Below are 10,000 nucleotides of genomic sequence, written 5' to 3'. Positions count from 1 at the left end.
GTGAGAATAAAACTGCACTGATTTAGGCTTTGCTTACGTGTGGCTAAATCAAGGAGTAGAGGATATAAACGGATTTCTACGTACACTTCGCTCGAGACCAATCGACTGTCGTTGGCATGGTCGAGCCATATCCAAGATAGTAATAGTTTTGATTTTTATAGGCAGATTAATTTGAGACATACGGTACCAGTTTATTTGGCTATGAATATGGATAGACATTTAAAATGTATCATGGCAAAGCTTAGATTTGGAATTTCTGATTTGTTTACGCATTATTACCGTTACAGGCAACATAAAGATAGTGACCTTATTTGTCTTTTATGTAAAAGAGCGACGGAGAATGAACTCCACTTTGTACTTTGTTGTCCTGTGTTAAGTGATCTTAGAAATCAGCTGATACCTTCAAAATTTCATAGGCAACCCTCCTTGTTCAGATTGTATGTCATCCACTTTCATAGGCAACCCTCCTTGTTCAGACTGTATTTGCTTATGTCATCCACTAAGGAACACGTTAATAAACAGCCAGCAATTTACTTGTATAAAGCCTTAAACATTAGAAATACAATATGCAGTTGACTCGGTGTGTGCTAGGTTTCCGCTTTTTAAATTTTTTTTATTTATCTATTATTTATTCTGTGTGAAAAAGACTAAATGCAGATAATGACTGTTTTTCTCATTTTCAGGTTACAACTGTGTTCTGTTACATATCTGAATATATTACCACTGTAATGTTTGTTTACACCACCCCTTCATGAGGGGCCATGGCCTATATTGAATAAAACATCCGTATCCGTATCCGTCTCTCTCTCTCTCTCTCTCTCTCTATCTATCTCTCCTCCCCCCCCCCCCCCCACACACACACATTCGGATTAATCTGGGTGAATGAAACTCTCTCTCTGTGTCTCTTCTGTCTCTGGCTATCTAATACAATGAGTCATATGTAGCGGGATGTGGCACAGCGTTTCGAGTTTCGAGTCCCCGAGAAAGATAGTAGATGTCCATGACTTAGAACAATGCCATTGTCTTGCCGGCTGGGAGTGACAGCGGATATACATTTTTTGGGGACGTACAGTGTTTGCGGGTTATCTTTGTCGACTGTTCTGTTCAGGCGCTGCGCCAGTCTCAGTTGTTGTTGCACGGCGGCGTGTGTGTGTGTGTGTGTGTGTGTGTGTGTGTGTGTGTGTGTCGGTGTGTGTGTGTGTGTGTGTGTGTGTGTGTGTGTGTGTGTCACGGTGTGTGTGTGTGTGTGTGTGTGTGTTGTGTGTGTTGTGTGTGTGTGTGTGTGTGTGTGTGTGTGTGTGACGGTATGTGTGTGTGTGTGAGTGTGTGTGTGTGTGTGTGTGTGTGTGTGTGTGTGTGTGTGTGTACTTTTCTCACGGTCGGCACGGTCTCACTTCTCAACCGAATACGTGATCCGTTTATTTCCGGGGAAATTTACCACAGTTCTTTCAATTCATGTAATGTTTGTACATTGAATACATTCACCTTTTCCACGCTTTGAAGGGCCCAACGTTTTTCATTTCAAGGGAAACAACATCACTTGTCATCGAGTCCCTCGAATTCCTTGCAATTATCTCCCTTACTACGTTACTATCTCACATGCTGGTTATATTTTTGATTTCAGTCAAGGTGTTGTTCAAAAAAAAAAAAAAAAAAAAAAAAAATCTTTCTTTCTTTTTTCGAAATAAATGTGAGTGACAAGGAAAGTTTTGCCTAACGGTGTCAAGTTGTCTCTTAAACAATTGTTCTGATACTAATCGTTTCATTTGCCCGAAGAAGAGCCTGTGGCTCGATACGTCGCCTCTTCTATCCCACGTAAGTCGACTTTTACCAACATTCTTTTTGTCTTCCTCTTACTGTTTTGTATGCGTTTGTTCCCTTCTTGCGGAAGCGGTCATTTTTTTAAATTGCGATGTTGTTCTCTTTATATTCTAGAGTTGCCTCATACTATTAATGAGTTTTTGGCCAACCGAACTGTACTAACAAACCATTATCATCATTGTTATTATCATTATTATCATGTTTACTGTTATCATTGTCATCTTATTGCTATTGTTGTTGTTGTTATCATCATCACCATCATCATCACTAGTATTATTATTATTTCCTTATCAACTTTCCACTTTAAGTTAACGAACTGCTGTCAATGTGGTGAAGAGAGGATTTGAACCTCTCCAAGACAGTGACAGCGAATGGGGCATCTGAAATCGATTTAACTTTGCGTGCGTGTGTCTCTTATATATACAGAGACAGTGTCAGAGACAGACAGACAGACAGAGAGACAGAGGCAGAGTCAGAGACAGACAGACAAACAGAGAGAGAGAGACAGACAGAGAGACAGACAGACAGAGAGATAGAGAGACAGACAGACAGAGAGACAGTGTCAGAGACAGAGAGACAGAGAGGCAGACAGACAGACAGAGAGACAGAGACAGTGTCAGAGACACAGACAGAGAGGCAGGCAGACAGACAGACAGATAGACAGAGAGACAGAGTCAGAGACAGACAGACTGACAGACGGAGAGACATTGAGACGGGCAGACAGACGGACAGTTCAGTGTGACCTGGTGGATGTGGGAGATGATCTGAGCGTGAGACGAGCGGTGCACGCTCTTCCCGTTCACCTCCACTATCTCGTCACCCACCTCCAGCTCCGCTCTGTCCGCTGGGGAACCTGCAACACACACACACACACACACACACGCACACGCACACACACACACACACACACACACGTACATATTATGAAATAAGCAAACAAAGACATACGTACACATTCACGACCACACATTCAAACACACACACACACACACACGCACTTACTGTTCATTTGGTAGCACGATCACATATACATTCAATTACACGGAAGAAGAAGAAGAAGAAGAAGAAGAAGAAGAAGGGAGAAGAGGAGGAGGAGAACAAAAAGAAGACGACATGATTTGATGTAGACAAAATAATGCTAATGAAACGAAGCAAGCTATCTGTTAGACAGCAATGTTCATGAATATTCATGATACATTTCTGCAGGCAAAAGACATCGAATGCTCACAAAATCAAGCTGAATCGATCGGGTATGACAACAGAAATGCCATTTATTCATCATAATTACTTGCACGTTTTTTGCACCCTCCTTTCTTCCTTTCCACCGCCATACCCCATTCCCCATCACCCCCCCCCCCACACACACACACACACACACACACCCCCCCCCCCCCCACACACACACACAATCACAGAAATCTCGGATAATGTGTGCAGTATATAAGACACACACGACCCCCAATTTTTCCAGCCTCTCTCATCCCCACGATCTGTCTTTAAACATGCGCCCAGCTTCTATTGACCACTAGTTCTGCTGACCACTAGGTTCTGGTGACCACTAGGTTCTGTTGACCACTAGTTCTGTTGACCACTAGGTTCTGTTGACCACTAGGTTCTGTTGACCAATCGCCAGGCAATCAGTGTCACCCAGCAGGGGTCTCAGCAGGTGGAAAGCAGGTGTATTGTGTCCTGTGTATTGTGTTTGAATCAGAGAGATAGTGTCAGAGGTAGGGGGTCTGAGCAGGTGTTGTCCTGTTTGAATCAGAACGGGCACTACTATACCCAACGTCACAGATTTTTCCTGACGACCCAACTGCGTTTCTTCGTTGGAAAAGTTCTGCGACATTGTCCTCTGTCTGGAAGGGTTAGGGACGAACGGTGTGGTGGTAAAGGTACTGAAGGTGTGGTGGTAAAGTACTGAAGGTGTGGTGGTAAAGGTACTGAAGGTGTGGTGGTAAAGGTACTGAAGGTGTGGTGGTAAAGGTACTGAAGGTGTGGTGGTAAAGGTACTGAAGGTGTGGTGGTAAAGGTACTGAAGGTGTGGTGGTAAAGGTACTGAAGGTGTGGTGGTAAAGGTACTGAAACGGAGCTGAAGATGAAACAGCAGTTAAAGAAAAAAAAGGAGAAAAGAAAAGGCAGGAGGTATAACGATGTTTGTGCGTCTCTGTGTGTGAAGCTGTTCATGACAGCATGTGTGTCCGTCCATATCAATTTTTTTTGTAGCATTCGCACTAATGTGTGTGTGTGTGTGTGTGTGTGTGTGTGTGTGTGTGTGTTGAAGTCCGTGTTACACAGACACACGAATGAGACAAAGGTGAATTCAGTGTAGCCAGGAATTCACGACTGTGAAAGTACTTTGGTCCAATGCCTGAGCACTCAGAACAACAATCTGCTGGTAGAAAGATGTCTTTGTTTTACATCTGGGACCTTGCGAACCTTGTGGAGATCGATGTGAACCCATAAATAGGAATAACAACCTTTATAGATAAATAAATAAATAAATAAATGATTGACTAAGAAGATAAACTAGGCTACTCAACTGAATGAGCTCATTCACTCGCCAAACGACAAACTGACCGACTGACCAGCTATGGATTATCTATGTAGCATTCCAACCAACCAGCTGAATGAAGCAACCAACCAAACCAACCAGCCGATCAATCAGTCAACCAAGTAACTTACGAACTGACTCACCAGCTCACAGGCAGTCGGCTTGGCCACAAACAGCATGATTTGAAACTCACTCGGCGGGCCCAATAGCCGAGTGGCTAAAGCGTTGGACTTTCAGTCTGAGGGTCTCGGGTTCGAATCTCGGTGACGGCACCTGGTGGGTAAAGGGTGGAGATTTTTCCGATCTCCCAGGTCAACATAAGTGCAGATATGCTAGTGCCTGAACACCCTTCGTGTGTATGCGCACGCAGAAAATCAAATACGCATGCTAAAGATCCTGTAATCCATGACAGCGTTCGGTGGGTTATGGAAACAAGAACATACCCAGCATGCACCCCCCCCAAAGCGGAGTATGGGTGCCTACATGGCGGGGTAAGAACGGTCATACACGTAAAAGCCCACTAGTGTTCATATGAGTGAACGTGGGATTTGCAGCCCACGAACGCAGAAGAAGAAGAAGAAGAAGAAGAAGAAACTCACTACCTACGTGAGAAAAAACGACGGTGAAGACACTGACGACACTTACCCAACAACTTGAGCTCCCCGTCTGAGGTCTGGGCCAGCAGAATCATGTAGCCATTCAGATCCATGACGGCCGCTTTTTGACACAACAGTTAATGTTCTCACTCACAAGCACTAGTATCGTCTTCGTTCTCCATCGCAGCTTTTCAAACTTAAAATCAAAACACTCCGCACCTTTTTTTTCTCACATCCACATCCAAGTTTTAAAAAATTCCGTTTCTCCAGCTGTATGTTTTTATTTTCTAGTATGAAAAAACACACACCCAAAAACCAATAAGAACACGAGAATGAACTCCTTTTTATACCATTCTCACTCTGTCAGAAATGAAGTATTTCCTTTTGATGTTCACATCCACATCCAAGTTCTTTTGAATTCCGTTTCTCCAACTGTATTATTTTTTCTTTTCGGTATAATAAAAATCCCCAATAAGAACACAAGAATGAACTCCCTTTTATACCACTCTCACTCTGTCAGAAATAAGGTATTTTCTTATGATGTTGTTTCTTTTTTTTTCTGTTTTGTGTTGTTGTAGTTTTGTTGATCTTAAACCCCATCTGTTTCCCTCACTCATTAGTCCTGATGTTTTCATCGTTTCCTATTGGGGTTTTCACGGCAGTTTGGAGTGAAACAGACCAACGCGTATTTCTCCACCAGGGGAAACTTCTGATGGTTTTTTCCTTTCCAGTTGTACTGATCACTTGACACATGTCTCACTCAGCCTGCAAATACTCCTGCTTTTCTGGTCTCTCTTATTTCTCCACGCAAGAACTGATTGATTCTATCACTCTAATAACTCAGCCACAAAGTCTGACATTTTTCTATGTTTCGTCGTTTTATTATGTTTGCGGATAAGAACCAAAACATTGTTTTTTTTTCTACAGCGATGTTATGGTCATGTAATCTATATATCAATAGTCTCAAGACCTAGAACTACATGATTACAGGAAGAACTGTTTTTATTGGTGCACTGATGATGTTACTCGTGCACTCAGAAGTGTATAACAGCTCCTACAGCCTCATTGCACGTCTAGGCTGAACGCTAATCCTGTGGAAAAGAATAATAGCTTGATTCTGTTGAGTCACGATACTCTATCATGCTTAACGTATAACGGTCATTTGATAAGTGTAATAATTACTGACGATATTTCAGAAAAAAAAGAAAGAAAACGAAACGTTGGAAATGTGAACACAATGATCGCGTACAAACAGAGAATCAAACGCATTCAGATGCGGGGAAGACAATTAGAGAGAGAGAGAGAGAGGGAGAGGAGGGAGGGAGAGGAGGGAGGGAGGGAGAGACGGAGAGAGAGAGGACAGACGTACACCAAAGACAACGTATACAAGGGTCTTTGCGCACACTGAGATTAGGACACACATGAGAGTAAGAGAAAAATCTACCACACTCACTGACTCATCTTCATTGATTTTTATGTACAGATATATATCATTTATCTTTTTTTGTGATCAGGCAAAGATCTATAAACAGCCATGACATATCTAATTCACGCATCTTGTTCTTTGAAGACGCAAAGGCAAGGTAATATGAGAAAATCAAACAATTCTAGATTCTGACTTGCCTTTTTTGCACAACTGGCAGGGACTTGGGAAAATTATTTAAAAAAATCATCCGCCAGTCGCATGAAACATGGGTATTACCACACACACACACAAAGCCTTTTGATATGATCCAAAACTTATCATAATCAAGCCACATGAAAATGTCATTTCCCTAAGAAGGATGTGAAAAAGAAGCTAGTAGTCGTAGAAGAAGTAGTAGCAGAAGAATAATAAGAAGTATTGATGATGATGATGATGATGATGAAGAAGAAGAAGAAGAAGAAGTTGATGATGAAGGAGAAGAAGGAGGAGAAGAAGAAGGAGGAGGAGGAGGAGGAGGAGAAGAAGAAGAAGAAGAAGAAGAAGAAGAAGAAGAAGAAGAAGAAGATGATGACGACGAAGGAGATTGAGAGGAAAAGTAAAAAGAATGGAAAAAGAAAGAAGAAGAAAAAGAAAGGAAGAAGCAGTAGAGGAAAATGGAAATGAAATAAAGAAGCTGGATGCGAAAGAGGAAGTGACTTTAAAAAAAAGAAAATATAAAAATAAAATGAAGATAGATATGCAGAAGAAGAAGAAGAAGGTGCTTCCATGAAGGTCTTCAATTTCGTAGGGAATCAGAAAGCTTTACAATTTACCAGGGGGTGTGGAGAGGGTGTAGGAGGAGAGGGGTGTGTGGAAAGGTGTCTCTCTCTTGTTAATAGAACACTGTCTGTCTGTTTGTCTGTCTGTCTGTCTCTCTCTCTCTGTGCCTCTGTCTCTGTCTCTCCGTCTTTCTCTCTCTCTTTCTCTCGGTCTCTCGGTCTGTCTCTCTGTCCGTCTGTCTGTCTGTCCGTCTGTCTGTATCTCTCTCTCTCTTTTCTCAGAAAGACTTCAATTTCACAGGGTCTTCAGTATCACAGGGGGATATCGAATTCTACAAAACGAGTCATCATCAATTTCACACGCACATGTTCATGAATTTCAATAACCGGTCCTCAATTTTACCGATGGTTTTAGATTTTCAAAGAGATCTTCGATAATTCATGGTAATTCCTTTTCAATGACAGAGTCACTTTCACAATCTGATTTTCTGATTCATAGCTGACGTTCAATCAGCAATACGTTCCACGGGGGTTGCACCATTAATATTCATGCCATGAAGAATAAATTCAGCCACAAAGTTGCCTTCTTTCTTTGTCACAGTCAGTCTCGTATTTGTATCATTTGTATTATTGTATTACTCTTTTTATGTCACAACAGATTTCTCTGTGTGAAATTCGGGCTGCTCTCCCTAGGGAGAGTGCGTCGCTACACTGAGAGCGCCACCCATTTTAAAAATGTTTTTTCCTGCCTGCAGTTTTGTTTATCGAAGTGGATTTTTCTACAGAATTTTGCCAGGAACAACCCTTTTGTTGCCGTGGGTTCTTTTACGTGCACTAAGTGCATGTTGCACACGGGACCTCGGTTTATCGTCTCATCCAACTGACTAGCATCCAGACCACCACTCAAGGCCTAGTGGAGAGGGAGAAAATATTGGCGACTGAGCCGTGATTCGAACCAGTGCGCTCAGATTCTCCTGCTTCCTTGGCGGACGCATTTCATCATTCCACATCTCTTTCTTACTTTTCCTATTTGTGTGTGTATTTCTTGTTTCTTCCTTGTGTGTGTGTGTTTCTTGTTTCTTCCTTGTGTGTGTGTTTCTTGTTTCTTCCTTGTGTGTGTGTGTTTCTTGTTTCTTCCTTGTGTGTGTGTGTTTCTTGTTTCTTCCTTGTGTGTGTGTGTTTCTTGTTTCTTCCTTGTGTGTGTGTTTCTTGTTTCTTCCTTGTGTGTGTGTTTCTTGTTTCTTCCTTGTGTGTGTGTTTCTTGTTTCTTCCTTGTGTGTGTGTGTGTTTCTTGTTTCTTCCTTGTGTGTGTGTTTCTTGTTTCTTCCTTGTGTGTGTGTGTGTGTTTCTTGTTTCTTCCTTGTGTGTGTGTGTGTGTTTCTTGTTTCTTCCTTGTGTGTGTGTGTGTTTCTTGTTTCTTCCTTGTGTGTGTGTGTGTGTTTCTTGTTTCTTCCTTGTGTGTGTGTGTTTCTTGTTTCTTCCTTGTGTGTGTGTGTTTCTTGTTTCTTCCTTGTGTGTGTGTGTTTCTTGTTTCTTCCTTGTGTGTGTGTGTGTGTTTCTTGTTTCTTCCTTGTGTGTGTGTTTCTTGTTTCTTCTTTGTGTGTGTGTGTGTGTTTCTTGTTTCTTCCTTGTGTGTGTGTGTTTCTTGTTTCTTCCTTGTGTGTGTGTTTCTTGTTTCTTCCTTGTGTGTGTGTGTGTGTTTCTTGTTTCTTCCTTGTGTGTGTGTGTTTCTTGTTTCTTCCTTGTGTGTGTGTTTCTTGTTTCTTCCTTGTGTGTGTGTGTGTGTTTCTTGTTTCTTCCTTGTGTGTGTGTGTTTCTTGTTTCTTCCTTGTGTGTGTGTTTCTTGTTTCTTCCTTGTGTGTGTGTGTTTCTTGTTTCTTCCTTGTGTGTGTGTTTCTTGTTTCTTCCTTGTGTGTGTGTTTCTTGTTTCTTCCTTGTGTGTGTGTGTTTCTTGTTTCTTCCATGTGTGTGTGTGTTTCTTGTTTCTTCCTTGTGTGTGTGTGTTTCTTGTTTCTTCCTTGTGTGTGTGTGTGTGTTTCTTGTTTCTTCCTTGTGTGTGTGTGTTTCTTGTTTCTTCCTTGTGTGTGTGTGTTTCTTGTTTCTTCCTTGTGTGTGTGTGTGTGTTTCTTGTTTCTTCCTTGTGTGTGTGTTTCTTGTTTCTTCCTTGTGTGTGTGTGTGTGTTTCTTGTTTCTTCCTTGTGTGTGTGTGTTTCTTGTTTCTTCCTTGTGTGTGTGTGTTTCTTGTTTCTTCCTTGTGTGTGTGTGTTTCTTGTTTCTTCCTTGTGTGTGTGTTTCTTGTTTCTTCCTTGTGTGTGTGTGTTTCTTGTTTCTTCCTTGTGTGTGTGTGTGTGTTTCTTGTTTCTTCCTTGTGTGTGTGTGTTTCTTGTTTCTTCCTTGTGTGTGTGTGTGTGTTTCTTGTTTCTTCCTTGTGTGTGTGTGTTTCTTGTTTCTTCCTTGTGTGTGTGTGTGTGTTTCTTGTTTCTTCCTTGTGTGTGTGTTTCTTGTTTCTTCCTTGTGTGTGTGTGTGTGTTTCTTGTTTCTTCCTTGTGTGTGTGTGTTTCTTGTTTCTTCCTTGTGTGTGTGTGTGTGTTTCTTGTTTCTTCCTTGTGTGTGTGTGTGTGTTTCTTGTTTCTTCCTTGTGTGTGTGTGTTTCTTGTTTCTTCCTTGTGTGTGTGTGTTTCTTGTTTCTTCCTTGTGTGTGTGTTTCTTGTTTTCTTCTTCTTCTTTTGCTTGTCTTGTGTGTGTGTTTATTTGTCTTCTCTCTTGTTTACTTGTTCCTTCACTTTGTGTTTCTTATACTGTACTATGTGTCTCTTCCTCTCTCTTTCCTTCCTTCTTTTCAACCTCT

General features: G+C 41.6%; 1 protein-coding gene across 1 annotated transcript in view; it reads right to left on the bottom strand.

Annotated features, from left to right (window-relative positions):
- Positions 1–10,000, bottom strand: part of LOC143281039 (uncharacterized) — a 170,829-nt gene that overhangs the window by 68,475 nt on the left and 92,354 nt on the right. The window contains exon 4 of the mRNA XM_076585942.1: positions 2,565–2,674. Within this exon, the coding sequence (XP_076442057.1) occupies positions 2,565–2,674 (110 nt within the window). The remainder of the gene's footprint in view (positions 1–2,564; positions 2,675–10,000) is intronic.

Source organism: Babylonia areolata, chromosome 4, assembly GCF_041734735.1.
Source record: "Babylonia areolata isolate BAREFJ2019XMU chromosome 4, ASM4173473v1, whole genome shotgun sequence".
In the NCBI taxonomy this organism is placed as follows: Eukaryota; Metazoa; Mollusca; class Gastropoda; order Neogastropoda; family Buccinidae; genus Babylonia; species Babylonia areolata.
The sequence above is the reverse complement of the archived record's forward strand: the minus strand, read 5'-3'. Positions and strand labels throughout refer to the sequence as shown.